Raw genomic sequence first — 27,440 nt, forward strand, 5'->3', positions numbered from 1 at the left:
CATTATTAGGCTACAGTTGAAAGTATTGAGGCAATCAGGCTTTGCTCTCAAGGCCGACTCTCACAGGGTTTAGTATTTCTTTGTTTCTAGCCTATATCTCACATACATGCCTTTTGTCATGAGGAGGAGTGGGAATAAATAAGTACAAATTCATTCATAACCTTTCTTTTGAAGTTTTATTGGTACTTTTTATTTTCATATCACAATCTGACAATAAATATAACATTTCATACTATGTCCCCTACCTCTCCAAAAAAACAAAAGAAAAATGAGTGAAAGATATTTCTTTCCTCAACTCTGCTCTGGGGCTAAGTTGGCCATTATAATTATCCAGCATTCAGCTTGATTCTATTGTTCCTTTTGTTTACTCTATCATAGACAGTGTTTTTATTGTTTTCCTAATTGACATTTCACTTTGCATCAGTTCATAAAAGGTCTTCTTTTATTTCTCTGGATTTCTCATATTTTTCATTTCTTCTCTTAGAAAAATTTTCCATTACATTTATGTACCACAGTGTGTACAACATTTATGAACTGGTCCCCAAATGGATAGGCATCTACTTGATGACCACAAAAAAAAATGTTTCTATGAATGTAAAACCTGTGTAAATATGGTACCTTCTATCTCCTTTTCTGAAGTACAGTTTAAAAGTCCATAAAGAGTAGTGCGTCCTTCCTGTGTAAAAAGCATATTTGTGACACACACTTTTCTATAGGTTATTCCTTAAAGAGACTTTCCATTTCTATGTGTTTTCCTGTAGTTTTATATCATTTACAATTAAATTTGATATTTAGCAGTGTTCTTCATTTTTATTCAATTAATGAGTATATCTATATTGTTTATTTTCAGGGGAGAAAAGGGATTTCAGATTTGTGATTTCACCTATTTGAGGAATTCCATGTTTTACATCCTTTTCACCAATGCATTCTGGCAATTCTTAATGCAACTCTGTCTCTGTCTCTGTCTCTGTCTCTGTCTCTGTCTCTGTCTCTCTGTCTCTGTCTCTGTCTCTCTCTCTCACACACACACACACACACACACACACAATACAAATATGAACACTAAAATTAAAAGTCAAAAGAAGTTACACTCTTTCTGAGCATTAAGGGGACTATTTTAGTGTTTGTCATTGTTAACTGAATATTTGTTTTCTCTTTCGGCAGCTTGCTAGTCACTTGGGAATTTGACAATCTGTTCCCAAGGAGATATACAATGACAGCATTTCTCTATTATTGTAGTGAATTAGTTATTACCTAGAAACCATTCCTTTAGGCTCCATTCAGTAAATTTCATGTGTATGTTTGTAGAACCTAAAAATCATTACAAAAGAAAAATCATCTTCTGTTCAAAGGAAAAGGTAATCCTCAGGTTATACTCAATCCACACTTTGAAAATCAAGGAATATTGGATCTGGGAAGGACTTCGGCAGTCATATAGTCTAATTTCCCCATTTTGCAGATAAAGTTCAAGTAGGTGTGGTGTCTTGCCCACCTGGTCAGCTAGTCAGCAGCAGGATTATGTCACACAACTCCTCAGGTTCTATTTCTTTATCTGCTAGGTCAGCCTGCTTCTCGGTGTCTTGGACTTAAAATAATAGTTTCATGGAGTTTGGGAACTTGAAAGCTAGTCCAAAGGGGCAGCTAGGTGGTACAGTGGATAGAGCACCGGCCCTGGATTTAGGAGGACCTGAGTTCAAATTTGGCCTCAGACACTTGACACTTACTAGCTGTGTGACCTTGGGCAAGTCACTTAACCCCAATTGCCTCACCCCCCCAAAAAAAAGCTAGTCCAAGCCCTTCATTTTAAATGACAGTTTTAAAAAATTAATTTTGTGGGGTTACATTTTAAATTTTGAACTGTCTCCCTTCCTCCCTTCCTCCCTTCCTACCCTTCACTAGAGAAAGCCACTAGTTGACACAGATTTATAAATAGATGGAAAACAATATTATGTATATGTCTATTTATTAGTTCTTTTTCTGAAAATGGATAGCATCTATCTTCATAAGTTATTTGTAGTTGAACTGAGTGTTTATAATACTCAGAATAACTTGATCATTTATAGTTGTTCTTCAAATTATATTTCTGTTACTGTATATAGAATGCTCTCTTGGTTCTGCTCATTTCACTCTCCATTATTTCATGCAAATCTTTCCATGTCTTTCTAACATCAACAAGCTCATTATTTCTTATAGCATAATAGTGTTCCATTACAATCAGAAACCACAACTTGTTTAGCCATTCCCCAATTTATGGGCTTTCCCTCAGTTTGCAGTTCTTTGCTACCACAAAAAGAGCTGCTATAAATATTTTACAGTGTAAAGGTTCTTTTCCTTTTTCCCTGTTTACCTCGGGAAACAGAACTAATAGCGGTAATTCTGGATCAAAGGGTATACACAGTTTTATAACTCTTTGGGCATAATTCTAGATTGTTCTTTATAATAGTTCAATTGGTGCACAATTCCATCAAAAGTGTATTAGTGTCCCAAGTTTCTCACATCCCCTCCAACATTTGTCATTTTCCCCTTCTATCTTTTTAGCCAATCTGATAGGGAGGTGTAAGATGATATCTCAAAGTGGTTTTAATTTGCATTCCTCTAATAAATGCTGATTGAGAGCATTTTTTCATGTGACTATATGTTCTTTTGATTCCTTCATCAAAAAACTGCTTGTTTATATCCTTTGACCCTTCATTGATTTGTGGAATAGCTCATACTCATAAATTTGACAAAGTTCTTTAAATATTTGATAGGGGACCTTTATCTGATACACTGTCTATAAAATTTCCCCTCAATTTTATTTTTTTCCTTATGATATTGGCTACATTGGTTTTATTTGTATATAACTGTTTTTTTAATTTAATGTAATCAAAATTATCCATTTTACATCTCACAGTACTCTCTATCTCTTGCTTATTCACAAATTCTTCTCCTATCCATAAGTCTGATTTATAATGTTACATGTTTTTCTAATTTTCTTATATTTCTCTTTATATCTAGGTCATGTATCCCTTCTAGTTTCACACCAATTTTTACCACATAGTGTATATTATCACAAAAGCCTAAATTTTTATATTTGTCAAAGAGGCTACTATAAGAATTTACTACTGTATATTATGTCTACTCTGTTCCACTGATCCACCTTTCTATTTTTTTATCCAATACCAGGTAGTTTTGATAATCACTGCCTTATAATATTGTTTAAGATCTGATGCTACTAAACCTCCTTTCTTTACATTTTTTATTACTTCCTTGAATTTTATTATTTTTCTATTGAATTCCAAATGAATTTTGTTATTATTTTTCTAACTTAATAAAATATTTTAAGTAATTTAATTGGGATGGTCTTAAATAAGTAGATTAGGTAAATGTCATTTTATTATATTGGCTCTGCTTACCTATGAACAATGACTATTTCTCCATTTTAAAAATCTAACTAATCTAATCTATCTAATCTAAACTATCTAATCTAAACTAATCTAATGTTTTATTCTTAAGTTCAAGTAGTTCCTGGGTCTGTCTTAGCAGGTATATTCACAGGTATTTTATACTGCCTACAGTTATTTTAAATAGGGTATCTCTTACTATCTCTTCTTGCATGGTTTCAATGATGCTATATAGAAATGCTGATGATTTATGTGGGTTTATTTTATATCCTGCTACCTTGCTAAAATTATGGTTTCAACTGACTTTTTACTTGACTCTCTAGGATTTTTCAAGTATATCATCATATCATCTGAAAAAAGAGTTTTATTACCTCATTGCCCATTCTGATTCCTTCAATTTTTTTTCTTCTCTTATTGATATTGCTAGCATTTCTAATGCAATGTTGAATAAGAATAGTCATAATGATCAAAAAATAAGAGGATAAGAGAAGAGGGTAAGAGAGGGATTCTTAGAAGGGGAGGATTAGGGAGTCAATGGTTAGAAGCAAATTAGACTTTTGAGGAGGGATAGGGTAAAAAGAGAGGGAGAGATGAATAAACAATAGGGAAAATAGAATGGAGGGAAGTGCACAGCTGATAATTATAACTTTGAATAAGAATGAGATGAACTGACTTATAACAATGGAAACGGATAGCAGAATCGATTAAAAACCAGAACCCAACAATATGTTGTTTATAAGAAACACATTTAAAAATGAGAGATACACATAGAGTAAAAATAAAGGGCTGGAGTAGAATTTATTATGCTTCAGCTAAAAAAAAGCAAGGGACAAATCTTAATCAGACAAAGTTAAAGCTCAAATATATTTAATTTAAAATATGAGAAAATTGAGGACTTGGTAAGCAAGTTCACTTTATGCCAAGATCAAGTAATCAAGTTTAAATTTTATTAAATGCCTACTGTGTTCCAGGATCTGGGAATAAAGAGAGAGAGAGAGAGATGAAACATCCTCTGCCCGCAGGAAACATATATTGCATCAGAATGGGGAAAAATATATATAAACATATAAAAATTATACACAAAATAAATATACATGTAAAAGGAAGCAAGTATTTATTAAGCACCTATTATATGCCAGGCATTGTGCTAAGTGCTTTACAAACATCAATGCATTTAATCTTCAAAAAAACCCTGGGAGGTAGGTGCTATTTTCACCCACGTTTTACACAACAGTAAACTGAAGCATGAAGCAGTCAAGTGACTTATTCAGAGTTACACAGCTGGTAAATATCCAAAGCTGGATTTTAACTCATCTTCCTCAGCACTTTATGCACTATGCCTGAGCAAACGTGGCATAGAAAGAAGGAAGGAGGGAAGGAAGGAAGGAAGGAAGGAAGGAAGGAAGGAAGGAAGGAAGGAAGGAAGGAAGGAAGGAAGGAAGGAAGGAAGGAAGGAAGGAAGGAAGGAAGGAAGGAAACAAGCATTTATTAAGTACTTGCCCTGTGCCAGAGATCCATTAAATGATTTAGAAGTATTACCTCATTGGATCCTGAGAGGTAGGTGCAATTATGATCCCCATTTTTCAATTGAGAAAACTGAGATAGGCAATAGTTAAATGACTTGCCCAGAATCACAGTTAGTAAGCATTTAAAGCAGTGTTTGAACTCAAGTTGTTCTGATTCTAAGTTCAGTGCTTTAATCATTGCACCACCTTACTGCCCCCCAAATGCTAGTAGATTATTAGGATAAAGGCTACATCATTCATTGTGTTGTTCTGGCTTAGGCTATCCTTTTTATTTATAGACTTAAAACTGAAATAAAATTATCACTTAGAACATTTGAGAAAACTAATATTGGGTGATTAGGTAAATGATTAGTTAAATCAAATGAGGCCATACATTTCTGAGGTTCTTCATTTGAGTTCAGTTTTCTAGTGAGGTGATCGTCCAACTGACAGACAAAACAGAGACTGAAATTTGAATTACAAGATAGAGGAGGAACTATTTAGAAGTGCATCCAAAACCTATTGTGTCCTTAAAGAATGACAAATAGGAAATCTGATGCTTTTACCGAAAATAATAAAGTTCATATTGTTGAATAGGTTTGGCATCATGAGACCTTGAAAGGTCAGGTCACCTGCATTCATCAGATAGTGTAAAAAAAAATTATAATTTTAAAGAACTCTAGGAACAATGGGAAACAATTGAATAGCCTGAGAAAGATCAGAAATCAATACCCTTGGAAACACAAGGGAATATAAAGCCAACTTTAGAATGCCCAAATGACAGCAAAGTGAGAAGTCCAGGAAAATAACTGGAGTACTCATAATCTATTCTAATAAAATCTATTAATAAACATACTAGAAATGGATTCTTTTTTGCCGTTTCCTCATTATTTAAGCTATTAAATTTAATTAGATCATAAACAAACTGCTCTAAGACCAGGGTTTTTTTTTTTTAAATAATAACCTCATATCACAAGATAGTTCTTCTGCAATTACACAAATTTTTAAAAGTGAAAGACTTATAAAGCATGATCAGGAAAATACATGTAGCCAAGGGAGGATAATGTAAAATCAGAGATAAAGAATTTATGTTATTTTCAATTACTATATTCCTTGCATAAAACAAATTCTCCTTTTAATATTCTTTTACCAAAATATAACCTCCAGTGTCAAAAAAGATTCAGAGGTTCAAGAAATAAGGTGAATTATGTGAAACCCATTATGTAACTACCTTGGCCAGAAAGTTCTGAATCAATCAACCAATTTCTTTGGAAAACACAAAAACTCTTGTGTATATCATCAAAGTTCATGGTTTCATTAGTGGTATGCCTAATTCTGAATTTCTAGAACCATGGTATTTACCATATGGCATTATATATTAGACAGACCTCTGTTCTTTGGGTCAGAATACCTGGCTAAAAGACCTGTTTCCACCATTTCCTGTGGTTTACAAACTCCAACAGGTCTCTTAACCTTTTTATCCATCAGTTTCTTCATCTGCAAAATGGGAATGATAATGCCTGAACTATCCATGTCACAGGATTTAATCATAAAAGTTCCTTATAAACTTTAGTGCACTACAGCAAATGTACATTGCTTTTATTCTCAGTTTGGTCTGCTTGTCAGGTTTCCATGGAGACAACACATTAGAAAGACTTTTCTCCCATCACTATAAGTAGTTTCTTGTACTTTGTTCCAATCAGTTCAAAAATTCTAAGAACAAAATGTAGTTATTATAATCTGAGTATCAGTAGCTGCTTTATTGATCCAAGAAAGCTGAGATAACACTTTTATGAAGCAATTTAAAGATGGCAGATGGAATGGGGAAAAGTGCGTTCTTTGGACTTGGAGCTAGAAGACATGGTTTCAATTCCTGGTTCTGACATTTCTAAGCTGTGTGACATCGACAAGTCATTTCACCGCATGAACTTCGTTTGACTTACTTATAGAAAGAAACATAACAATACTCAGTATTTGGATTACATCCTTCAAATTTGTTATGAATTTAAAAGAACTAATATATAAAGGACATGTAAAGCACTCTGCAAAGGTCAGCTATTTTTGTGATCAACCATTCTCTTGGTGTTTCACATAGAACACTAATGCACTGGTCATAATGCCCAAATTGTGCTCACAAAAAGAATTTGGAATAAGAGTAGTCTGTCAGCATTGCCCTCAGCTCTCATGCTATAAGTATTTGTCATCCAGCTGCCAAATCTTAAAAAATAAAAACACAACAAAAACAAGTTTTCAAATTGTACTTCTTGGTAAAAAGCAGCTAATTTCCAGATACTTGGCATACTTTGGACGATTAGATATTTTAAATTCTCCAGATCTATTTTAAACCTGACACAAAGAGCTAATGGAAAAAGCACCATAGGCCAATACTTGCAAAGAAAAATGTCACATCTGTTTGATGTTTTTGATGGTCAATGGCAGCATACAGTGTGAACTTTAAGAGTACTTGAGAAAGAATGGCCATGTTATATTCAGCACATGGTCACAATGCCCTTTTCAAAAATATCGTACACAAACTTTTTCTTGGTGTTATACTGAAAATATTGGTAGACTCAGTGTTTGGTTGAGTGGCTTATTGTTGAAATCAGACAAGTTCTTACTAGCTAAAAGGCACTGTGCTAGGTTCTATCAATATAAAAGGCAAGAGAGAAGTGATTCCTGCCCTCAAGGTGCTTATGCTGTACCAGGGAGCTACAACATGTGCTCATATAAGAAAACACAAACTATAGAGAGAATAATTACAAGAGGAAGATGTTAGGGACATTGTATGTTGAAATCAAAATGACCTTAGCAGGTAGCATCTGAGCTCAAGGCAGAGACAGCTTAGCATACAGCTTAATGGTAAGTTCCAATACCAACAAATCTACCCTGTGCTTTTTGTAGGATTTAGTTTCATGGGTAACAAAGCAAAATAACCTCCAATAAGAATTTTTTTTTGGGGGGGAAGGGAGTTAAGAGGGAAGTTTAATCCATATAAATCAGGGTGTTGGTTTTTTCTAGCAATCTCTAGTCTGTTGACTAGTCTGTAAATATCAGATGGGGGTTGTTTTACAATTCAAAATAAAAGAATGCACTTCCAGGGCACGTAGGTGGCACAGTGGATAAAGCATTGACCCTAGATTCAAGAGGACCTGAGTTCAAATCCGATTTGACACTCGACACTTACTAGCTGTGTGACCCTGGGCAAGTCATTTAACCCTCATTGCCCTGTCGAAAAAACAAAACAAAACAAAACGAACTTCCAGAGCGTACTGACTACATTTCTAGCATTTGAATAAACTTCCTTCAGTTTTATGCTCCTTCTTTACTCCAAATGTTTGATAGGCATCCTCTGAAGTCTGCATGAGATTTGTAGGTACAGATGATATACTTACCCAATTTGAATTCAAATTTGTTCCAAAATTCAAAGTTTCAATCATTTTGGGATCTGACTTGCTGATGGAGAATTGAGCAGGCCTCCTTCACCATTTAGCTATACTGAAAAATAAACTATGTTTGTTAAAAAGTACCAAAGTCAAAAAAGCTCCTTTCAGGCTAATTCATTTGTCTCTGCCCACTGAAAGCTCAAGGCCTGGCGACTCATCCCAGTGACTTCATTTAGCTCAAGTAATATAGAAGTAGCCATCTTAGCAAAGCTAAGAATGCTGTAGAAAAGAAAGCTGGGAGATATTTGTCTCTTTCTTCTTGAATGGGCCCACTACATTGACAAGATTCTAAAACAGCTAAGCAGTTCAGTTAATGCAGGAGGGAAAAAACTTCAATTTATTGGCAATTTCTATCACACTACTCTCTTTGATACTATTTACACCAAACAGTGAAGGTATATTTTTCAATTTTCAATCAGCTATTTTGTGTAAGAGAAAAGCCTAAAAAAGATTTGTCTAGAAACAGGCTTAACACTAACAATTGAAAGTATAACTCAATTGGAAAAGCAAGGCAGAAAAAATGATTTTAGTTTAAACATATCCACTTGCAAGGCCTGCATTTATCTGTAATGCATGGCTAGAACCTGCATGACAAAGTGGGTCTAAATGGGTTTTTGTTTTCCCATGGAAACACTGATATAATTGGAGTTTGAAAACATTGGCATAAAGTAAAAGTATGACCAAAAATATGTCATAAAAGAAAATATACAGCTATAAGCCTACCAAAATAATGCCAATCCAAGCCAGAATATCAGGCACCACTTAAAATACAAGCAAATGGTTCTGGGACATGCCCAGTGGTAAAGAAATTCCCAAACCATATTTTTGTTGTTGCTGTGTCCTTTTGCTAATCAAGAGATTTAGCAGCCTGACTTAGGTTAATATAATGAATTCCCTGTCTCAATTCACTACAACTTTTTAGCAGAGTTTGGTCTTCAGCTTGTTGGGATGTTCCAGAGGAAATTCATACAAAGATAATTGAGGGAGTTAGGCTACATAACTAGAAAGATACTATCCAACTTTCCAAATATCTATAATTATTTCTAACAGTATAATTAAGTTCCAAGTCTTTACTAATGGACACCCTTTCCTACATTCTTTTATGCAAATCATCCTCCATGCCAAGAATATGCTCTTATATTTCCACCACTAGTAAAACCTCTTTTCTTTCAAGACCACTTCCTTCAGGAAGCTTTCCTTAATCCCACCAGCTGAAAGTGATCAAATTTATTATGATGCTTTATCTGGATTCCACACCCCATTATAGTGTCCCTTGTGCCATAATTATTTGCCTCCCAGTTGTCCCTTCTATTAGGCTGGAGAGACAACATGGTAATATGGAGCTTGTCAGAAGAGACTTGAGTTTAATCTTAGCTCCAATGTTTCCTTGTTGTGTAACTCTGGGCAAATCACTTTGAGCCTTTTCCTCATTGGTAATACAGGGAGAATAATCCTTGTACTACCTAATTCAAAGGGTCCTTATGATGATAACATAAAACTAGAAATTCTTTATAAATGCAAATTTTATTATCATAAATTTCTTAAGGACAGGGACGGTATTGTTTTTCATCTTCCTTATTCTCAGATAGTAATATGTTTGTTGAATTGCAGACACACACATACATATACATATACACACACATATACATCCTATGTGTATCTATATGCATTTATACAAATAGGCATATATACACAGATGTATATTTGTCACAGTCTTTGATAATATCAATAACATATGATGCCAATATTCACCAAAGAAGTTTATAATTTTAAGTAAAAGTCAGTTCAATTCAGCAAAAGTTTATTAAATGCCTGCCGTATTCAAGACATGTTAGGACTTGGGTGTACAAAAAGAAAAATGACAGTACCTCAGGGAGCTTACAGACTCATGGGAAATGTGACATGTAAACAAATAAATATGTTACAAGGAATAATGTGATCAGGCTAAGGGTTGAATTTGGACAAATTGCTTTAAGGAGAGAGAGAACACTTGTCTATAGATAGTTGGAAATGGCTTCATGGTAAGGATAAATCCTAAATTGAGACATAAAAAAGAGAAATTTCAACAGGAAGAGAGTGGTCAGGGAGAAAGTATAATAAGAAAAAAAAGCCAGTATATTCTCAATGCACTAAAAGCATAAAATAATACTATATCAATTTTTTAAATGTTAATATGTTAACTGTAATAGAACGATAGCTAGATTTGGGAGGAACTTTAGAAATGCAACCTCATTTTACTGATGAGGAAACTGAGACTTAGAGAGGTTAAATGATGTAACTTTTTAAAGGAATATTTTTCCTTTCAACATTTCATTCATTCTCTATTTATACAAAGTTAGTGTCGATGTTCAGATTTCAAATTTTAAACACACACACACACACACACACACACACACACACACACCACAGGATATTAAATTCCGTTAAGATAGAGTTTAGCACTTTGTCCATTGCTATCAGGACACTTTGAAAAATCATAAAAAGGAGGAAAGCTTAGATTCTAAAAAGCTTCAAATCAGCTCTTATAGAAATGCAACTCTTACAGACAAAAGACAATGTTAGAGTTAGGTTAGGGTTAGAGTGCTGTTGGATAGTATTAATTGAATGAATAATGTAGGTAAGACTTGACCAAAATGGGTGGCAATTAGACAGCATCTCCTGGATGGAGCTATATTTATGCAAAGGGAATACTTATAATTAGCTTTTTTTTAACTGAGACACTGTATAATTTATTTTTAAGAAGTCACTTTGGCCTCAAGTTAATTCGTAATCAAACACACCTCCAGCACACAGTTTAATGAACAACAAGAAAAATTCAACCCATGACTCTGAACTCCTATTTCATATTAATGTAAACTAAAGTTGTGCCTATTGGAAAACATCAAGTAGGGGAATTTGACCTTGGCAGTTTCTCTTCTAAATGTGTTCTTTTCCATTTTCTCTCCACCCTCTTCCCCAGTGTCCTAATACTCTCATTTTTCCTAGCCTCTGCCAATGATTCACTCCCAGGACGAAGTAAATAAAAGTGCTTCCCCTCCCAGGAATATTTGTATTTTTAAAAAGTTATCATAGTGGCAAGATAAATAAAATACATCTTCCAATAAAACTTTAGTTTTTAAAGCTTGTGAGGGAGAATATATGTAAACATGTCCATATGAATGCATGCATACTTATCTTGTTTAATGTAGGGGAGACTGAGGTATTCTTGATACTGATGAAATCACATAGGCATACCTGCCTATTCTACATTTTATGTCAAGCCAAGGCTCTGAATTTTTGGAAGGGGTCCCCCATCTGTAATTTCATGGAAAACCCTCTAACATGTTATTTATATCTTATAGTTTCAGAGGGTTGTGTGAGAGATTAAGAGGTTAACTAATTTGCACATGGCCAGATAATTAATAGGGAAGTAGGACTTGAAACCAGCTTATCCTGATTATCTACTGTCATTGCCATTCATGTCTGAATCATATCCCATAGTGAAGCTACTACCCAGAAGGCTGTTAAATATGTGAGAATAAGGAGACACTTTTTACATTTTGTTATTATTATTTTCTGATATTGTATTTATTTTCTTTATATTTATTCCGTATATATTCATAGATAAGTATGCATACCGTGAATATATAAAGATGCATATATGTATGTGTATATATGTATTGTGTATATATGCTTGTTTCTTCCTCTTTTACAATTCTGCACTTTGAGAATAGGGATTTTTTCATTTTCTATTATTATATCTCTTGGTACATAGTAGATGCTTAATCAATGCATATTGATTCACTGTAGACAGTAAGAAGAAACCACAGTGCAGTATTCATGGGTAGTACTACTAAATGAACATCAAATTCAATAGTATGGTGAGAAATATTTTGTGGTAACTTAAAATAGTCCCAGATAGTTAAGGATCTACCTATTTATAATCAGAAAGGAACATTACTTAGGCAATATTAGAAAAAAACAACAACAATGTATTTCTTCCTTCTTTTCCCCCAAAAGTACCAGCTTTATTGTTTTGTCCTGCACCTGGTTCTTATTATCCAAATCATAATGAATGTTGTGTCATTCAGATGTATTCTGATAATTAGCAAGAACCAGGCATTGGGAGTTCTTTTCCTTTTAATCTTCAATATCAATATTTCTCCTGAATATTTCTGTGCTAATGAGATCTCTTTCCCACAGGGAGACAAGGAAGCTGAATTAGGCCTTCCCTTTTCCCCACTTTGTGATCGCAATTCAACTCTGGTGGCACAGTCACAAATAGGTAATGTGGAAAAATGGTGGTAGGTAACAGTAGTAGGGGGAGTGTACGTGTGTGCATGTGTATGCTTTAATTTTAAAATCAATACTGTAAGGGGCAGCTAGGTGCTGCAGTGGATGGAGCACCGGCCCTGGCATTAGGAGGACCTGACTTCAAATCTGGCCTCAGATACTTGACACTTACTAGCTGTGTGACCTTGGGCAAGTCACTTAACCCTCATTGCCCAACCAAAAACATACATACATACATACATACATAAACTCAATACTGTAAAATGTAAATAGATAAAGAAATATTCATAGAGAAATATTGTTGTTGTTGTTTTTGTTTTGTTTTTTGGCCAGGCAATGAGGATTAAGTGACTTGCCCAGGGTCACACAGCTAGTAAGTGTCAAGTGTCTAAGGCCAGGTTTGAACTCAGGTCCTCCTGAATCCAGGGCTGATGCTTTATCCACTAGGGCACCTAACTGCCCCCCATAGAAAAATATTGAAAGCCCTAGATAAAATTTAATGAAAAAAACTTCTGATGCATTCATATTTATGTGTTTTGGAATCAAAAACCCTTTAAAATGTTATATAAATGTGCTATTATCCATAGAATACAATTAGTGATATGTTTACACTGTATTGACTGTTCTTAAATTATTTTCTAATTTATATTAGTTGAGTCAGATTTTTTATCATATTTTCCCTAAAACAATTCCCTATAAATAAATTTTTTTTTCAAACGCATGTTTATTCCAAAAGGCAACTGAGCCTTTACATACCATATAGTCCAATGCTGAAGATGTATGTTGGGAAGATGTTTCCCTGATTTCCCCTTTCTCCTTTTGGTGTATGTTACTGATCTCCTGGGTTTCTTTGTTTGCAGTGTGGCATGAACCGGATAACTGCCAGATACATGGTTGTTCTTTGTCGGGTACCATGTCTGTATGTGCTGGGGTCCTAGAGATACCTGTGAGACCTACGTGGTCCTGTAGACAAGTCCAAAGTATAGGCAAGAAAATAGTTAGAAAATGAGAAAAGGGAGACAGAGAAAGGGGGAAATGGAAGCAGAAAGAAAAGATGGGGACCTAAGAAAAAAGAAAAAAAGAAGCAAGAAATACAAGCGAGAAGGACATTTATGGATCATTAGCCTGGAAGTTAGGAGATCATGGTCCCAAGTTCCATCACTAATTAATTATGTGACTTTAAAAAGGTTATTTCATCTCTCTGGGCTTCAGCTTCTTCATTAATAAAACTAAATGATTGCTATGTTCTCTCTAAGCTCTAAGGTTCTGTGTTTCTATGTTGAGGTGGGGAACAGTTCTACCAACCATGATCTCTGTAATATCCACACTAATCCCTTGCTCAGGCCATCAGTGCTCCTCCTCTGCCTCAGGTTCTAATTTGGAAGAAAGCATTTGGCCTCCTTAAATTGATGTATATTCTTTTTTTTTTTTTTTTTTTTTTTTGGTGAGGCAATTGGGGTTAAGTGACTTGCCTAGGGTCACACAGCTAGTAAGTGTAAAGTATCTGAGGCTGGATTTGAACTCAGGTCCTCCTGAATCCAGGGACAGCATTCTATCCACTGCACCACCTAGCTGCCCCTGATCTATATTCTTTAAACCTTGCCAAGTAATTTCCCAGCACACCTAGAGAGGGACTTACAGAATCAGTGTAATATAACTATGGCAATACATTGCAAATATGGCTTGTGGTCTAAGTAAAAACCTGTGAGCAATTGAAAATGGGTTAGGGCATCAGACACAATATTGGAACTGGTTTATTTTGAAATTTCTTTTTGTGGTAAGTTAGATTAAGGACCTACTGTATGTTAAGTGCCTGGGGGGATTCAGTCATATTTGTTTCAATAAATAACAAAATTGAATTTGATTGTCTGGCAAGCATGTCTGACAAATTGCCAACAATTTTAATTTCCAGGGGTGATTGATCAGAGTATTCAATTCTGGAAGGGACTCAAGAGGTCATCTGCTAAACCAATCGAATTTTCAAGGGGAACAAGCAAAATTAATATTATCTCCATTTTATTGATGGAGAAACTAAATCGGAAAGAGGTTAAGTGACTCCCCTAGTGTGACACCAATAGCAAGTATCTTAGTTCACATTTGGACTCAGGTCTTCCTGACTCCCCATCCAGAATTCTCTCTGTTATTCCACTGAGCTGTGTACTTTTCAAAAGGAGAAAGATGAGGTTTGGAAGGAGGTTAAGTGAATTTCCCACGGTTACTCAGGTAGTAAGAGATTAAATTAGATTGAACCCAGGTCTTTTGAGTCAAGTTTCTGTACTCTTTTCATGGTACTATACCGTTCACATGTTAATACAATGCAGTACCTAGTTTTATGTTCCAAAAATTCTAATCGGGGTTAAAGATTTAGTATTGAATGGTACAAGTTAGTTCCAAAGGACTCATTGTGGAAAATGCTCTCTAAATACAGAAAAAAAGAACTGTGGAATATTGATGCAGATTGAACCATATTATTTCTTTTGGTTTTGGTGCTGTTGTTTTTCTTTTTTGAGGTTTTTCCTTTTTGCTCTGATTCTTCTTTCACAGCAAGACTAATGCAGAAATATGTTTAATGTGATTGTACATATATAACCTATATCAGATTACTTGCTGTTTTAGGGAGGGGGGAGGGGAGGGAGAGAGAAAAATTTGAAACTAGAAATCTTATAAAACCAAATGTTGGAAGCTATCTCTACATATAACTGGAAATAATAAAACCCTTTTATAATTAAAAAAAAAAGTGTGTAGAGACAGAAGAAAAAAAAAAGATTTAGTATTGAAAAGGACCTCAGAGGCCATCTAAGACAACCCCCTGCTTTTACAGATGAGGAATTAAAGCCCAGACAAGATAAGTGACTTCCCCAAGGTCATACAGGTGTAGGGTAAGCCTGGATTTGAACCCAGATCATCTCCAAAGACACTGAAATTACCATCAACATGAAATAAGGCTATGATTTAGTAAATAAATCCTAGATTTCCCTTAGCTATGCAGAGGTTAAGTGAAGTGCTTAGGATCACATAGACAATAAACTGCTTTGAAGCCCCACATTATAACTATTATTAGTGTTTCTATAGAGGCACACCTAAAAAGTACTGCATATCAGTCAATAAAACCTCAAGCTTTTATTAAACACCTGCTGTGCTAGGCTCTGGGTATACCCAGACCAACAAATGAAACAGTTCCTACATGTAACCTAATAACTTTGCTTTCAAGTAGAGACATTGATTATAATTAAAGGTTTAACATTTTTAATTTTTAAAATTCACTTTAATGTATATATTTATTGAAGCCGTTTCTAGAAATATAAATTATTTTGAACAATCTATCTAGCAATCCAGGTATATGGAAGTTCTGCATATTCTCTGATATGGTTTTCTGTAAAATACCGCCAAACAGATTTTCTTTGACACTCTAATATCAGTCTATTTGCTGTCAAAGGTATCCAAGGTGGGAGAGCTCTGGGTTAAAGTACTATAATTCCCTTTTGTTCACTGATGCATCAGTTGACATCTATGAAGAGGTTGAAATGGGCTGCTGGCTCATTCTCTGCCTATATTTGGGTGGTAAGTGCTCAGTAAAGACAGATGCCCCCCCCCATTATCTAACTATGTCACCTTCTCCTTTGATGAGCACTTGAACATGTAAAAGATGTTGTTCAATGCTGACATTACCCAGATGTATGATAAATGTCATCTCCTTCAGTTATTACCATTCTCCCCCCAATTTGACAGAACCCTCCTACACACCACCAAGTAATACTTGGCATCCATAGAATAGTAAATAGCTATTTGAACTATTAGCTCATTGACAGAAGGCTCAAGCTACTATGATTGGAGGTGGGGGTGGGGGAAATGGCTGTCTTCCTGCCACATAGGAAAGAGGCATCACTCATCAAATTATTTCACTGACTTGGTGCTTCAACATCAGCTTTTGCTAAATTACTTGTTCTACTCAATGGACAGCAGAAAGCTTTATACAGAGGTTGATCCTTCCCAGTGTAAGAGAGGAGAAATTGTTTCAATCTCAGTTAAGATTAAATATGCATTCAGGAATAACTTCAGAAGATAGCAGAGTAAAGGCAGGGACTCCTGAGCACTCCCAAATTCCCCTCCAAATAACTTTAAAATAATGCCTCAAAATGAATTCTGGAGCAGCAAAACTAACAAAATAACAGGGTGAAACAAATTTCCAGCCCAAGACAACTTAGAAGCTCTACAGGAAATATCCATCTCATTTGGGTAATAGTGTAGCTCAATCAAGCACAGTTCAGTGTCAGACACATTAGCATACTCTTCTACCCCAACAAGCCAGCAGCACACCTTAGGGGTGAATGAATCCACATGAGTGGCTTTCTGAGCTCTCAGGCCACAGATGGTAAGAGTGTCAGACAACTGATCAGATGAAGATTACAGGGGACTCTTTGCTGGCACTGGTTGTAGGACATTGTCCATATGCCATTCTAAATCACAATACTCAGATGAGGTGGAGGAGCACCAGCACACTAGAACCTGTGACTACAGAGGTACAGAGGCCTTGGTCATATTCCAGGGCAGACAAGATGCTTGTGGTTGCTCACAGAACAGAACACATCCCAGGAGAGCAGTAACCATACCTCTTCTTAGATCTTGGAAGAACTTAAAATTTACAAACCCCAGAATCAGCTCTGAAAAAAAGCAACATGAAAAACATGAAGCGGGCAGCTAGGTGGTGCAGTGGATAAAACACTGGCCTTGGATTCAGGAGGACCTGAGTTCAAATCCAGCCTCAGACACTTGACACTAGTTGTGTGACCTTGGGCAAGTCACTTAACCATCATTGCCCTGCAAAAAAAAATAATAAATAAAATTAAAAAACAAAACAAAACAAAACAAAAAAATATGAACCTTCAGAGGGTGCCCCCTCCATTCTGAAAGCAGAACCCAACTTTAACATAAAGTTGAAAGTCAAGAAATAGGCTGGAAAAATGAGCCAACAACAATAACGATAACAACAAAAATGTGCCTAATCATAGAAAATACTATGATGAAAAGGAAGAGCAAAACAAACTCAGGGGAAAAAAAAGTCAAAAGAGCTACATCCAAAGCATCAAAGAAATATGTGAATTGGTCTCAGGATCAAAAAATAATTGCTGGAAGAGTTAAATTTTTTTTTAATCTATTCTTTTTTTTTTTTGGTGAGGCAATTGGGGTTGTGACTTGCCCAGGGTCACACAGCTAGTAAGTGTCAAGTGTCTGAGGCCAGATTTGAACTCAGGTACTCCTGAATCCAGGGCCAGTGCTCTATCCACTGTGCCATCTAGCTGCCCCAAGAGTTAAATTAAAAAAAAAAATCAAATAAGAGAAGCAGACTAAAAATTGGGGAGAAAATGAGAGTAATACAAGAAAATCATGAAAAAGAGTGAACAATTTAGTAAAGGAGGCATGAAAAATACTGAATAACACCTTAAAAACAGAATAGGACAAATGGTTAAAAAAAAAAAAAGGCATAAAATTCCACTGAAGAGAAGAAAACCTTAAAAAGTAGGATTGGCCAAATGTAAAAGGAGGTACAAAAGCTCACTGAAGAAAATAATTCCTTAAAAATTAGAATTGGACAAGTGGAGTCTGTCTCCATAAAACATCAAGAAACAATAAAATCAAATCAAAAGAATGAAAAAAATAGAAGAAAATGTGAAATATCTCATTGGAAAAACAACTGACCTGGAAAATAAGTCCAGGAGAGATAATTTTTTAAATTACTGAACTACCTGAAAGCCATGAACAACAACAAAAAAGACCCTAGACAGCATCTTTCAAGATATTATCAAGGAAAACTGCTCAGATATCATAGAACCAGAAGGTAAAATAGAAATAAGAAGAATCCAACAATCACATCCTAGAAGGGATCCCAAAATGAAAACTCCCAGGTATGTTAGAGTCAAATTCCAGAACTTCAGGTCAAAGAAAATATATTACAAGCAGCCAGAAAGAAATGATTAAAACATTGTGGAATTACAGTCAGAATAACACACGACTTAGCAGCTTCAACATTAAAAGAGGAGGGGGATTGGAATATGATACTCTAGAGGGCAAAGGAGCAAGGATTATAACCAAGAGTCACCTACCTGGCAAAACTGAGTATAATTCTACAGGGAAAAAAATGGGTATTTAATGAAAGGACTTTTAAACATTCCTGATAAAAAAGACCTGAGCTCAATAGGAAATTTACTTTCAAATACAAGACTCAAATTATCACCCACATATTAAGTATATTGCACAATTTGGTACTTCAATAGTTAAATGAGAATGTTTGGTACTTAAAAAGTTTAATTTTGTTTTATTTGAAATATCCATATTTATGATAATGGCCTCATTTCTCAAAAATAAAGAGAAAAGAATCAAATATATAAGAATACAAATTATTCCCCAATTCATAAATGGTCAAAGTATATTAACAGGCAGTTTTCAGATGAAGAAATCAAAGCTATCTGAAAAAATATGAAAAAAATGCCCTAAATTACTATTGATTAGAGAAATGCAAATGAAAACAACTGAGATACCACTTCACACCTACCAGATCAGCTAATATAACAGAAAAGGAAAATGACAAATGTTTGGATGGAAGATGGGAAAATTAGGACACCAAAGTAATGTTGGTGGAAATGTGAACTGATTAAACCATTCCAAAGAGCAATTTGGAACTGTGTCCAAAGCACTATAAAACCATGTATCTCCTTTGAAGCAGCAATACTGGTTCTACTACTAAGTATGTATCCCAAAGGGATTTTTTATTAAAGGAAAATAACCTATATTTACAAAAATGTTTATAGCAGCTCTTTTTGTTATAGCAAAAAATTGAAAACTGAGTGGATGTCTATCCAATAGGGAATGGCTGAACAAGTTATAATACAGGTTTGTGATGCATGCTTTCAGAAAAACCTGGAAAGACTTAAATGAACTAATATAATATGAAGTGAGCAGACCAGGAGAACAGTATACACAGTAACAGCAATATTATACAATGATCAACTATTAATGGCTTAGCTATTCACAGCAATACAATGATCTAAGACAATTCCAAAGGACTTATAGTGAAAAATTCTCTCCACCTCCAGAGAAATAGCTGAACTGAATGAAGATCAAAGCTAAGGTGTTTTTAAACTTCATTTTTCTTGGGAGGGGGGGAGTGGATAGAGAGGTTGGTCTTTTTTGCCACAGCATGACTAATATAGAAATATGTTTTTCATGATTGCACATGCATAACCTATATCAAATTGCTTGCCCTCTCAATGAGGGGGAAAGGGAGATAGGGAGAGATTTAGGAATTCAAATTTTTTAAATGAATGTTAAAAATCTTTTTTACATGTAATTGGAAAAATAAGATGTTTTATAAAAGAAGAAAAGAAAGAAGCATCTCAGTATGGTATTAAAGAGGAGAATTATTGGTTTGGGATTGTATCTAATTTAGAATCATAGATTTAGAGCTGAAAGGGATTTTAGATAGAATCTAGCCCTCCAGCCTCATTTTATAGATGAGGAAAATAAGGTTTAGAGAGTAAGGCTTACAGTGACTTGCCCAACATCACCTAAACATTAAATGAAAGAGCTTGTATTTAACCAGGTCATCTGACTCTAGGTCTAGTTTGGTTTCCATTATACCAATTATTTCTCCTAATTTCTAAAATTAGGTTTTATTGACAAAGTTGGCAGGAAACTTAGAGATCATTTAATACAATGGGGTCAAACAAATAAAATTAGAAGCCAGTGATCAGTACATAAGGATCCCTACAGGCTAAATATTGATTTACTTTTAAAATGTAATGTTAGATGTGTTTTATTATATTTTTATTTCTTTTATTAAATATTTCCCAATTACATTTTAGTTTAGTCTGGCTGCCCTCAGAAGTGTTGAGTGCCAACTATAACATGTAGGCCATATGTTTGACACCACTAGTTTAGTACAAACTTCATTTTACAAATGTGGAAACAGTTCCAGAGAGGTTGACTAGCACACCCAAATCATACTAGTTAGTGACCCAGCTGGGAGATAAATTGGCCTAACTCCTAGGCCAATGGTTCATTTCACTGTTTCTACCATAAAGTTATTTGTAGAAGAGTGTAATTAAGGCCCAGTTAACCTGATTAGTAAAGTGATATTTGTTAACCCATAGGAATCAGAGAATAAACCTGGGGATCATGTGCTTTGACATCCAGGAAAGCATAAAGCTAAATATAATTTTTTCTTTTCCTCAGGTTTCATTGATTTCATAGTAGAGCCAACGTTTTCTCTTCTCACAGACTCAACAGAGAAAATTGTTATACCTCTTATAGAGGAAGCCACAAAATCTGATCATTCTCCCTTTGCATCAAACAGGTTTGAATTTTTTCCTGCCTTTTTGTTGTTAGTTTTAATAGCATGAAAGAAGCAGTTTCTAAAGACAAATAGAAAAATGTTGTGGGACTTGTTAGATGACATTGCCACCTGGCGGCAATATGGTAGAGCTACAACCGCCACTACTCAAATACATTAGCACACACAAGGATTTTAGGGGTATGGGGTCATAGACTAAAAAAACCCACCTTAGATGTCATCTAGTCCAATCCCCTCAATTTACAGATAGATAAAACTGAGGAAAAGTGACTTGCCTTATTTTGAACAGTTATTGAACAAAAACTGATACCATATACATCCTATATTTTTCTATGAGGAGTTAACAAAGAAAGAATTAATTTCAGGTGAATTTTTTGATGTTTGGATAAAGTATGTATTTTGTTCAGAATACCAGTAATATATCTCTGATTGTTATTCCCAAATGTCAAAAAATATAATTCATTTTTCCCAAAGAGCATGAAATATGCACTGTGAACTATTACTGATAGTAATACAATATTAAACAAAAACTATACATAGCCATCAGTGTTCTGGGATTTCTACATGCAATCTATTATAAGATAGTACGTGTGCTAAAGGAACTTCTATAAACAAAAATGAAAAATGGATACAAAATAGATCTATGCATTTTTCCTGGATCTCCAAAAGAGTCCATCCTACTTTTAAAATGGCTACCATTTAAGTCAACATTTAGGCAGTATTTTAAGGCTTGCAAAGTGCTGAACATATGTTATCTTATTTGACCCTCACAGAAACCCACTGAGGAGGTTACTGTTATGGTAGTGTTGTTATTACTATTTTAGAGATAAAGAAACTGAGGCTGAGTCTCAGTGTCCTCATATATAAAATGAAGGATTTATACCAAACCAGAGTCATGTCATTTGTTAGTGTCTGAGGCAAAATTCAAATTCAGGTCTTCCTGACTAAATCCAATATTCCATCCACTGATCCACTGTACCACCTAGCTGCCTTAAGCCTCTTTCCTGTTGACACACTACACACACACACACACACACACACACACATGCATGCACACACACATACGCACACATGCAGGCTCACACCATCAAAGTTTAGAGTTGGAAGGGAGTTTGGTGGTTATCTAGTCCTGACTTATTTGGGTCAGATAACTTTTGGATTGTATGGATCACCAAAGACCACATTCTACTAAGGGGAAGTAAGATATGGAAAGATAAGCAAATATAAGGTAACATCAGGGTTTTGATTCAACATGTCTCCTACCCATTATTATATGTCTAATACATAAGGCATAGGGCAATGTTGTGTGAGTTTTATAGATTTCTATGCATTCAATTCATCTAGGAACTCATTTAGAATTCCAAACTGATGTTCCATTGGCAAAAATATTTTTGATGGTGGCATGTATTTGTGTCTGACTGTTTGTGACTTTATTTGGGGGGTTTTCTTGGCAAAAATACTGGAGTGGTTTGTCATTTCCTTCTTCAATTCATTTTACAGAACAGAAAACTGAGGCAAATAGTTAAGTGACTTGCCCAGGTCATACAGCCAATAAGTGTCTGAGGCCAGATTTTAACTCAGCAAGATGAGTCTTCCTGACTCCAGGCCTGGCACTCTATCCACTGTGCCACCAAGCTGCCCATATTAATGGAATATCATTTCAATGATCATTTATGAACAATGTAACAACTCATTCAATATGCCCCTAATTATTAAAATGGGCTGATACTTTATTCAAACAAGCCCTACTCTCGTTTGCTCTGATCAAAGATCATATTTGGAGTCCTGTGTCAATTTGGGGGACCACATTTTAGAGAGATCATTGACAAACTGGAATGAGCCCAGAGGAAGACAGAAGGAAAATAAAGAATATTTAGCCTAGAGAAGAGAAGATCAGGGGTGATCATGATCCAGCATGAATCACTCTGTTTAAACATTGTCATATGGAAAAGGATATAGGTTTGTTCTCCTTGTCACCAGGAAAAAGAACTAGGAACAGTGGGTGAAAATTGTCTAGTCAATGAATAGAAAAAAATCAAAATACTTAGGGCTATCCAAAAGTGATTCAGGGAGCTGTGGGATCCCCACAACTAAAAGTCTTCAAATAGAATATTTGTAAGAAATATTGTAACGGAATTTCCAATCTAGGTGTGTGGTTGGCTTCAATACTTGCTTTCATATCTGAGATTTTGTCTGCGATTATAACAAGTCCTATTGAGGACAAGGAACTATTTATTTATTGTCATTGAACCCCATACCATCTCAGACAGTGTCTGGTACATAGCTAACAAACGCTTGCTAAATTGAATTGTAGGTTTTGCAGAACCACAGAGTTGAACCTCATGGGAGAACCAGTGTTCATGAATGAGATCACCATCAGCATGACACTTTGGGTTTTAATAATGGCCTCTCCTTCAAATATGATTGGTGCTACTCTGCTTGGTGACCCCTATTACTGAGGTCAGCTCTGAGCAATCCAAGATTGAGTTCCTACCATTGGTTCATCTAAAAAGTCAATGTCTTCTCAGGGTTTTACTACCCCTGAGGGCCCTGGAATATGTAACTACTGGAGTATAGGGCTACCTACCTTTTGAGAAAAGACAGGGAAGCTAACAATAGTGGTCCTGTTTTCTTTGTTAACTGCCTTGTGTTGAGAGAATTTCATTGATTCATTCAACAAATATAATAAATATCTACTGTATACCAGGCATTGTATTAGGCACAAGGGAAAGACAAAAATTTTAAAACAGTCTCTGTGGTCAATGAGCTTACTTTTTACTATATGGGAATAATATATAAACAGATAGTTGTTGTTTAGGAGTTTTAGTCATATCCAACCCTTGATAACCATATTTGGGGTTTTCTTGACAAAGATACTGGAGGGATCTGCCATTTCCTTCTCCAGCTCATTTTACAGATGAGGAAACTGAGGCAAACAGGGTTAAATGACTTGCCATGGGTCACACAGCTAGTAAGTGTCTGGAGCCAGAATTAAACTTAGGAAGATAAATCTTCCTGACTCCAGTCCAGGCACTCTATCCACTATGTCACCTAGTTGCCAGTAAATAATAATTTCAGGGTTTGATTCCTGTTTCTTCACATATCCCCACCTTTGTTTCACATGGAATAGGAAGGGAGAAAGGTGAGGGAAAGTCTTTTCAGGTTTTTAAATAAATATTTGAACAAATTTCTTTTCTTTTGTAGCTCGCCTAGCATTGGATCTTTAAGTATTGGGGATACTTTAAAAAGGCCGAGTGTTAAAAGCAACATAAGTGATAGATCTAATTCCTCAGACTATTCTCTTGCAACAGTGGATCTGAAGAGCTTTAAGAAAAATTTGGTGGACATCATTCAACAGAACAAAGAGAGGTGGAAAGAGTTAGCAGCACAAGGTATTCATTTACCTTTTTTCTATAGTAATGACTCTCCTCAATACTTTGGATTATTTTCCATTTTATTGTCTCTGTCATGACATGTTCATATTCTTTAGGACTAACTGGTTTGTTCTCTCTGTCTCTCTTTCTGTCTCTCTCTGTCTCTCCTCCCCTCTTTTCCTTGCCACCTACCCACTCCATTTTATTCCCTTGGATAATTTGGATGTTCTATGAGTGAAAAGTGTTCTCTTTATTCAGTGTTCTGTTTATTAAGATCCATATTGTGCCAGGAAGAACATACTTGACATAGAACCAATAACACCTGTGTTTCTTTGAAGGAACTTCTAGGAGTCTTTTAACATGAGGAAAGAACATTGGATTTGAAGAAAGAAGACTCTGGGTCAAGACTTGGGCCAAGAATGTGATATATGGCCTTGTCCTAACCATTTCACTTATATCTGCTTCAATTTCCTTATCTACATATAATTCAAATATCTCAGGGGTCCTTCCATGTTCTATTGTTCCATGATTAGCCTGTTCCTTGCATTTAAAACAAGGGTTTCTTGTATCACATGTGGTTGACATGTTTCTATTTGCTTTAACCAAATTACCTGTTTGGCTGATCACTTGTCTCCTGACTTTCGGGAATATATCTTTGGAAACTGCAGTGGAACAAACTTAGCTTCTGCATGGTCTGATATATTTGTCATTATCAATTCCTTAACATTCCAAAAATCTAGGGGATGGGGTTAACCAAGTGATGCTATCTTATACTTGTACTGATCTTTCTAAAATTAAGTTCTTGTGTTTATTATACTTCAAGTCTGCAATGGATCTGTGACCTCACTGATGTGGGTCTTCCCTTTATCAGTACAGATTATAACCTATTCACCCTCTTCTCACCCTGCATGGTTCTTGCCCATGTCTTCCCTAAGAGATCCACAGAGGATCTATTAATATTGAACATACCAAATCCCATCCTCTATGTCTTTGAATTTTACACTAGGAAAAGTACTTCACCGAGGCTATCCATTTACCTTATTCTTATTAAATGAAAGGCTCATCTGCTTCTCTAATCACATATTTCCTAGGTGCTATATTTTACCCCTTCGTATTTATCTGGCATAGATGTGGCTATAGTCAAGACAAATTATGAAGGACAAGCCAAGAAGCTGCTAGAATTAATGAAAAACTTGTCTTGTATTCAAGTCATTATTAGCAAAAGCCATAGTCTAGTGCCACTAATTGTTCAACTCTTCATTGTTCTTTGGGTCAATACTATTTTTAACTATTAGAAGATCATTGTATTCTATGAGAGAGAACATTTTCCTCGCTAGTTCTAATAGCAATATTTCTAATAACAATAATAATTATCATTAGCTATTATTCTAGTTAATTTTAAATAATAACAGTGCTTATATTATCAAAACCTTTGTGATACTTTATCTTTCTCCAAAGGAAACAAAAGTATATAAAAACAAAAGGCATCACAATTTTTTTATAAATAAAGGGCTCAAAAGTTAATATACAAAAACTGGATAAGTTCCAACCAATGGTGTGCTGGGAAATGTTTAATATTCAGCAAAAATGAACGGAACCATAAGCAAAGTCCTAATTTGTAGCATTTGTCAATTTCTGAGGTGTAAATGTTGAAAATTTAAAAATCAGCTCCTATGAGCTGGTATAAGATGGCTCCACAGAACCTTAACTTCCAACTACTTCACTATAATGTATGACATATACAATGATAAGCAGGAAGCAAGTTCTTCTATAAAAACCAAAGTATAAATCATCCTTGAATACCCAGTCCTCTTTTTCTTCCTTATCAAATGACTTAATGATGAAGCTAGAATTTTGGGACTCTCCTATGAACAGAGGGCTTACATACATACATACATACACATATACGTGTGTGTGCATATGTGTATACATACATGCATACACATATGTATGCATGTGCATATACGCACATATATACACACTTATATATGCATATACACGTAATACATATATACCACACACACTTTATATATATGTATATATAAATAAAATGGTAAAGTGTATATATACATGTGTGTGTATATATATATATATATACACATATATATGCACTTTATCATTCTTTTGGTCAATTTATGTTCATTTGATTCTACTCTTACTTTCACATCCTGGAACTAGAACTGCACCAAAGCTTTCATCTGCCTTAACTGGGTGAAACGAGGCCTCTACTATACTATAACCTCACTCCATTTTCTGTTTTCTTTCTAATCTTGGCTGCATTAGTTTTCTTTGTGCAAAACCTTTTTATTTTCATGTAATCAAAATTATCCATTTTACTTCCTGTGATCCTCTCTATCTCTATCTTCCCTTACCCATAGATCTAATCTTTTCCCATGCTCCCCTAAGTTACGTATGATATTACCCTTTATAACTAATGTATTTACCTATTTTGAATTTATTTTGGTATGCAATGTGAGATCTTGGTCTATGTCTAGTTTCTGCTATTTTCTTTCCAGTTTTCCTAGCAATTTTTCTCAAATGGTGAGTTCTTTCCCCCCAAATATTGAATCTGTGGGTTTATCAAACACTAGATTACTATGGTCATTTACTACTATATATTGTGTACCTATCCTATTCCACTGATCCATAATTCTATTTCTAAGCCAATAGATTATTTTGATGATTTGATTATTGTTTTTGATGATTAATTATAATATAATTTGAAATCTCATACTTCTAAGCCGCCTTCCTTCACATTTTTTCATTGACTCCAGTGATAATTCTTGTCCTTTTGTTTTCCTGGTGAATTTTGTTATTATTTTTTTCTAGCACCATAAAATAATTCTTTGGTAGTTTTATTGGTATGGCACTGAATAAATAAATTAACTTAGGAAGAATAGTCATTTGTATTATATTGCCTTGGTCAACTCATGAGCAATTACTATTTCTCCAGTTATTTTGATCTATCTTTATTTGTGTGGAACATGTTTTGTAATTGTGTTCATATAGTCCCCAAGTTTGTCTTGACAGGTATACTCCCATGTATTTTGTACTATCTGCAGTGATTTTAAATGGACTTTCTATTATCTCATTTTTTTTTTTTTTGGTGAGGCAAT

At 35.0% G+C, this 27,440-nt stretch overlaps 1 protein-coding gene across 3 annotated transcripts in view; it reads left to right on the top strand.

Annotated features, from left to right (window-relative positions):
- The window catches only part of PDE1A (phosphodiesterase 1A), a 485,907-nt gene that overhangs the window by 401,344 nt on the left and 57,123 nt on the right, over positions 1 to 27,440 (top strand). For all 3 annotated transcript variants that reach the window (XM_043996942.1, XM_043996940.1, XM_043996941.1), the window contains exons 12-14: positions 12,514 to 12,595; positions 20,833 to 20,953; positions 24,155 to 24,342. In XM_043996942.1, the coding sequence (XP_043852877.1) occupies positions 12,514 to 12,595; positions 20,833 to 20,953; positions 24,155 to 24,342 (391 nt within the window). The remainder of the gene's footprint in view (positions 1 to 12,513; positions 12,596 to 20,832; positions 20,954 to 24,154; positions 24,343 to 27,440) is intronic.

The sequence above is a fragment of the Dromiciops gliroides genome, chromosome 3 (assembly GCF_019393635.1).
Source record: "Dromiciops gliroides isolate mDroGli1 chromosome 3, mDroGli1.pri, whole genome shotgun sequence".
NCBI lineage: Eukaryota > Metazoa > Chordata > Mammalia > Microbiotheria > Microbiotheriidae > Dromiciops > Dromiciops gliroides.